General features: G+C 45.2%; 1 protein-coding gene across 1 annotated transcript; it reads right to left on the bottom strand.

Annotated features, from left to right (window-relative positions):
* Positions 1 to 1,298: 1,298 nt before the first annotated feature.
* Positions 1,299 to 7,140, bottom strand: LOC112265294 (WD repeat-containing protein 20). The gene is made up of 4 exons (XM_024442446.2): positions 6,235 to 7,140; positions 5,509 to 5,691; positions 3,045 to 4,421; positions 1,299 to 2,828 (listed from the first exon to the last, which is right to left on the bottom strand). Exons 1-4 carry the CDS (start codon positions 6,703 to 6,705, stop codon positions 2,781 to 2,783), a joined length of 2,079 nt encoding a protein of 692 aa, XP_024298214.1. The 5' UTR covers positions 6,706 to 7,140; the 3' UTR covers positions 1,299 to 2,780.
* Positions 7,141 to 7,190: the final 50 nt, after the last annotated feature.

Below are 7,190 nucleotides of genomic sequence, written 5' to 3'. Positions count from 1 at the left end.
CCATCCATGGACACTGAGGTTACTGTAACAATACATTTATTTGATTTAAATCATAGAAAGCGTGCATGTTCAGGGTCGCAGGTCTGTGGAAATATTCACAATTGCTATAATAATCTGCACAGAATCTCAAACGGCATTGATCACTAGCACCATGTACTTTAATGTCATCTCAACTAATTGCAATCCAGGTCATTTGGTTGTGCTATTAGATCAAGAACAGTGAGTAAACAGTCAGTTGTACTTAAATAAACATTTTAGACATTGACTTTCCATTAGTTGTGCTTTTATATGGTTGAAAGCAGAGTGATGACGCATTGGGAATTCAACAAACTTTTTGCTGTCTTTTTGAATGGGTGAAAATAGGTTGGAATATGATCGATCAACGTTTCTACCAAATATTACCCAATTCAGTGTTGTGTGTTCTTTAAGTTATTACCCAATTCTCCACATTGAAATGTGTGCCCAGTGCGAATGTTTTCATCTGATTAGGCCACTTCAGAAGTCTCCTATAGGCTACTTGCACACGTTCGCCCACTCCAATATAATTCCAGCTTTCAAACTGATGAATGGAAAGAGATATCCGCTACAAAACACCTAAAGGTTTAATAACATTCGGATATTGTCAAGCCAAGCCTTCGATACTTGGTACAAGGTAGGGAAGGATGTATTTTGTCTTTGTCGAGATTGACATACAGTAGTCCATTTGATTGTGGTGTTGTAAACGCAAACCACGCAAACCATGATTTTGAAGCGCCCAAAATCGGTAATCGGTATGCAGGACTATACTTTGCATATTGATTGTTTGGTGCACTGGCGCAGAAACCTGTTGGTGAAAAATGTGTTCGTTATAGCCCAGTGAAATAAAACTCTCAGTGCCGTCTACACTTACAAGAAAACTCAAACATATATGTTACATTATTGCTCTTTCTTTAAATGTAATATTTCCCTACCGATACCATTCTCTGGCATGTTTTTAACTCAAAATTTGTCATGAAAACCAGTCTCTCATGCAAGATTTAACAAATACATTGAGTAGCTGGCCAGCACAAGTGAAATGTTCTGGGTGCCGGAGATGATGAAAATCACAACAGGGTTTCAATGTTCAAGAAACATAAATCCTCACATTTATCAAAGTCATGGAAAATAAAACTTTAAACTTTGGTAACAAGTGAATAGATCTTGGATGACAAGATAAACCTCGTGATAATTAACCTGGAGTATTTATAACAACAAACTGAATTAGATTCAGATATTCCTATTGCAAATCAATAATATGGAGATAGCCTGAGAATAACAGGTAGCATTTGGGTTTAGAATTTTATTAACAGATCTCCATATACAAACTTGATACTGTGATATCATTTGCCACTAACTTCATCACCTCAGGCATATGTATAATGCACACTGAATTAAACACTACATGCTATGGTTTGCTGTAAACGGTCAAAAAGAGAAACTAATGGAATGGATTTTCTTCCCTTGGCATAAAATGGTTAGTTCCCATTGTCTTGCGGTATTGAACAAGGCATTCAGTCAGTTGGTAGTCTGCAGTGTACATTAAATTGAGTCCTGGTTTTAGTGTCACCTTTTGCTATTTGACAACTGTTATTAGGACATACACTAATAAGATGGTAGGCCCTTGAACTTGCCAGAGTAAACGTTTCTGTTACCAAGTGTTCTTATCTGGCCAGATCTTAAAAACACAGTCACTTCTTCTCCACACATTTTTTTGTTGTTGGTCCACCAGCATTTCTAGTCTGGTGTTATCACACTAGTAGGTTTGACTCATTTGTTGTCGCATGCCTTTCAGCACACCTAACCTCAAAACCCACACAAAATCATTTCTAGGTAAAACAATGGTTTGATGCAAGGCCCACAGTTTGGTAGAATATCATGGATATCACGTACAGATAATCCACAAATAATACAGTCCAGTTAGAATCAGTAGCTTGAAATAACTTAACATAACACAAAAGACAAACTGCCTCTAGTTTCCTTCTGTGGGCTAAAATTATGACTGTTGAATGTGCAAAATCTTGCAAGAGGCATTGCAGGTGCGAGTGGAATGGAGCCTATTGGAAGCTACACTGATTGAAAGCATACTTGTGTCCAGTGTGTCACTCTGTGCTGTCATGTTAGGAACAAGAATACCTGGGAGCAGACAGTCTCAGCTGAAGAGTGCATTAACAGCCATAGGAAGATTGCTCTCTGTACTCTGCACGAGGGTCAAGTCTTTGATGCCGAAGACCCTAAATGCGTCCATCTTTATTGACAAACCAAACCAGTTTGCTTCAATGGACATGACAAATCAGGGACCTCTATCACACAAAAACACTACATCTTCAGGTCCCTAACTGCAGACATTCAATGTTAACTGTGTCGCTATGTACAATATAGGATCTACATATAGTAATATTATTTTATTTTTTTCACTCGCTTGAGTCATTATTTCAATACTCTTTATCCTCTGAATTTATAGAGTATTTGTATAATTATTTACAATATAAATTACTTCAGTCTTGTGATAAGGTCAAATAAATAAATAAAATGACTGACTTTTGTAGTGTTAGCAGGGTGGAGAGGAGTCTTCCTTCTCTATGCTTCTGGGAAAAGAGGGACGGTCCACATTTTGCTTTGTAGTCTTTCTAAAGAGAAGTGGTGAGAGGCAAGGGGGTACATCAGGGGTGCAATACTGTGATGATTGGGTGCAGATGCTGGCTCCTCTTCAGCCATGATGGGGGTTTGGTGGGGGAGGAGGGAGTGCAAAGTTCCACTTCCACCTATACTACCGTGCCACTGGGAGAGTTCCCGTTCTGTGCTGTCAAGTTCTGGAGGAGGGGAAAGGCAGCGTCAGGGAGGGGAAAGAGAGAAAGAAAGTTTAGGCTCATGGCAAGTAATCCATAAATACTAAAGAGCAGAAGTCCTTTCAAATAACTTAGAGTGTAAACTACTACACTAAAAGCTGATAGGACAGCCTACAGAGCATTATTCATTGATAGATGTTTCACTGCCATAACATTACGCACGCTGGGCACAGGACTCACCACTTTACCAGGCCGTGCCCAGGTGCAGATGAGGCCCTCCTGGCACGCGGTGATGATGCAGTCGTCCATGAATACCAGCACGGTCAGTCTCTCGTGGGCGATCTTCTTACACACCAGGGGCTCCAGCAGGGGCACCTCGTGCATCCGCGGACACAGGGTGGTGCCTAGGACCTTGGCGGCGTCCAGGCGACTGCTGCGTGGCGCTACGTTGATCTTGTCGTTGCTCTTGCTGATGTTTCCCAGGCTATGGTAGCGCTTGTGCTCCTTCTCCCCGCCCACCCCACTCCCTCCAGACTTGTCCGACTTCCGCTCCTGCAGAGAGAGCGTGGCGAAGCGGCCGATACTGAAGGGGGTGACGTTGCCCCCTCCGCTCCCTCCCCCGCCCTCTGTTGTGCTCTGGCCCTTAGAGACATTGGCCACGGCGGGGTGCGGGAGGGAGTTGGAGCGCGACAGGGAGCGGGGGAGTGGCAGGGGCATGGTGGGGGGCTGGTGGGGGTTAGTGGTGGGGTGGTGGTGGCCCTCTACCCCGCCTACGACCCCTCCACTCCCTCCGCCTGTAGTGTTGTTGATGGTGCCACTGACAGAGGAGGGAATGGTGGGACCGAAGGTGTTGGTGAGGGCACGGGACAAAGGCAGCCGCGGGTACAGCACGTCATCCGTCAGGTCCCACAGGCAGAACTGGGTGTCCTGGCCCACCGAGCCGAAGCGGTAGGTGACGGAGGGCGAGCCGCCCTTGGAGCTGTGGCGGGAGAGGCGTGACAGCGTGCTGCTGGTGCGCACGCGGCCAAAGTGCAGCGGCCCCTGCTGTAGGTCCTCCTCGCTGCCACTCAGCTCCATGGGCTCCTCGTCCCCCAGGCTGGTGGTGAAGGGGTCAAAGGCCACCACATTCACCCAGGACTTATGGCCGTGTCCCCGGGCCACTACACGGCTCTCCGTAAACGACCACACCGTCACCAGGTCGTCCTCGCCGCCCGTGGCCAGGTATTTGCCATCGGGGCTCCAGGAGACGCACAGCAGGCCGCCAAAGTAGCTCTTCATCACGCCCTGCAGCTCCATGGAGTCAAAGTGGAAGACACGCAGGCAGCCGTCCTGGCCCACGCACGCCACATGCACGCCGTCCGGCGAGAAGGCAAACTCATTAAGGCCTCCGTTTCCTACGGCCCAGCGCAGCAACGGGTTTCGGGGCGTCTTCGTCTTGCAGGCGTAGACGGCAAAGCCTTCGCCCTGGCGGAGCAGGGAATACTGCGGGGCGGCGGTGCCACACGGGTGCTCCACGTTGTAGAGGTAGAGGTGACCACTGGCGTATGAGGCCAGGAACAGATTCTCTGACTTGGGCAGCCATTTCAGACAGGTTACCTTGGACTTGTCAATCATCCTCTGAAAGGTGACATGGGGTGTGAGGATAATAAGATTTTTATATTAGCAACACGGGAACATGAGACACGCTTATAAGCTATTTTCAGCGACAATGGTAGGAGATGTATCTGAAAGAGAACAGCAACTGTCACAACAACTAACTAATATCTGAACTGTTAGTGGTTCTATGTCCTCCTAAAGTGCTTTTAGTCCAGGACTAGGTTTAATATGTGTCTGAAAAACCAGACCTACAGTGCACTCAGTATTTGGACAGTGAAGCTTTAAGCTCTACACTCCAAAAGTTGGATTTGATATGAAAAGGTTGGTATATCTGTTGGTATATCTGAGCTCTGTGACAGAGGTAGAACAGCAGAGGGAGTGGATTTAGATCCAGTGCTCAGGAGGAGGTTCATTGCCTTAGAGGAGAAACCAAGCAAAGGCAAAGAAAAGTACACTTGATCATTATCACACTCCAGCTTCAGAATTTAATTAAAGGCCCAGTGCAGCCAAAAATCTGTTAATGTGTTTAATATCATATTGTACAACAGCTGATGAAACATTTTATCAATGTAAAAAATCCTGATAGTTGCTGGTTGAAAATACAATCTACAGACCTTCTAATCAGCAGGTTTGCATGTGTGGTAGTTTCAGTTTTCCATGGTGAAATCAGCATTCACTAAATTGGTTAGTAGGCCAATAACAGAGAGTTCCAAACCTCTCTGTCAATAACTACTGGTTTTCAAATTTACCCTCTCCACTCAGTCCCCAAAATTCTTGCATGAGAATTTGTTGTTGTTTCTACCCATTTTAATGGAAATCTATTACAGTAAGGTACTTAATTGTTACTCAGAATTGTTTTTATATTTATATAAAAATGGCTACATTGGACCTTTAAGAACATTATTCTCCAAAAAGGCAGGCAATACTTCAAAAGAGCTCTTAAAAAAGTATTTCAGTGTTCCAAATATTCCTATGAAATAAAGCAAATGGCAACACAGACATAGGCTATAGCTCAACCCCCCTCCCCAACACAGACATAGGCTATAGCTCACCCCCCAACACAGACAAGAAGACAGAGACAGGCGGACGAACAGACAAACGCACACACCTCCTCATTGAAGAGCTTGCTTGTTTCTTTCTTAATGGGGTCCAGGTATTGAACCTGGCCTGCTGAAAAGCCCACAATGAGGGCCACACTGTCTGCTGTGGCAGAGTACTGGTTGAAGTCATGGCAGGTGGGCTGGGTGCCCTTGTAGATACGCTTGTCTATGGGTTTACTGAGGTCCACAGCCTACACAGAGGGGAAGAGAGACAGGAGCAAGCAGCTTTTACAAAGAACACGTGACAGTAAAGGTCATTCAAAAGAGCCTTTGCAAAAACGTTTCCCTGTTTATGTTCTATTTCAGTGATTGTCCCCTTTGTGGAAGTTCAATTTGGTGCATGTTAAAAATACATTTGAATATGGCAGAATAGAGGAAATACGTGGTTTATATTGAGATTCTTCCCCATTCAGGCATTTTTGGAATTCAAAACCACGATTGAGTGGTGTAAAACCGGATGCAAACATTTGCTGTCACAAAAATGACACGCTACTTGTAACATCACTGCAGCTACATTCTTGAAACTGTATTTCTGAAATGTTGCAACATTGTTGCATTCCAGCCACACCGTCTACACGCCTTTACTTGCATGCAACATTTCCCGTGGTCTACTGATGCTTAGCAAGACAATAATGAATGCACGATGATTCGATTGCCTCAAACGAACGTGGCTAACGTTAGCTAATAATCAATCTCAGTCGTCAATTAATTGCAAGCTCCGTTATTCAACTTACTTTCTTTATATTTGTGTAGGTGTAGAAATAAAGCTCTCTTCCGATGTTAAAACACACTCTCTCGGATTCTTCGCTCGGGTCCTCCGGCTGAAGCTTCACCATGGAGACCCTGACAGGAGGGAGGAATCCCGCCGGAGAGGAGTTGGCTGCGGCATTGCTGGAGGCAGCTCCGGGCCCCTGCACCACACCTACACCACCACCGGGTATCGAACCCGGTCCACCCCCGGGGCCCACCGTGGTACCTGCGGACAGACCCCGAGGTAGTCCGCCTCGTTGTTGTGAATCCGAGAGGGTCAGTAGTTTGTAAAAACCCTCTCTAGTCCTGAACTGGGATTTAATCTCATTGATATCCTTCAGAGCGCCTCCATCACCGGCCATTTTTAGAAGCCTACAAACAAGCCACACAGGAAACTGAAATTTTGACCTGGAAATAATACTCGAAACTACAATGACAATGGGAGCGACTGGCATAGTTAGTTAGCCTGTAGATCCAATAAATGAATGGGTCATCAAGCACATTTCTTTTAAAGACTACTATTCAGTGAGCAAGCTGAGAGACCCTCTTCAAATTTCAGAAATCATTGGTCATGGTAGCCTAGTTATTACAGCCAACGAAGCACGGGTAGCGCGCACCCCCTCGAATAGTGCGAGTGGTGCTGCCATACAGCTGTAATGAGGAGCTGCAGCTAGGCTACTGATGTTTAGAATGAGGTGATTTAAAGTTTTGCTATTCATCCCTCTGGCTGACCATCATGAACTAGCAAATCATATTCGACTTGTGTTAAAACCACATCAGTTTTCAGCAACCTCCTGATATGATTAAAACAGCCCTCCTTTCCTGTTATCAGGACAATTCCCTAATTGAAGGCTTCAGTGCAGTCTGTGCAGACCTCAGAGAAGTGGGAGCTCCATTCAGAATAGTGTCTATGGGCAATTCAACTTTGTCACTCCAAAAA

The sequence above is a fragment of the Oncorhynchus tshawytscha genome, linkage group LG13 (assembly GCF_018296145.1).
Source record: "Oncorhynchus tshawytscha isolate Ot180627B linkage group LG13, Otsh_v2.0, whole genome shotgun sequence".
Lineage (NCBI taxonomy): Eukaryota > Metazoa > Chordata > Actinopteri > Salmoniformes > Salmonidae > Oncorhynchus > Oncorhynchus tshawytscha.
This window is presented reverse-complemented; position numbering and strand designations above follow the sequence as displayed.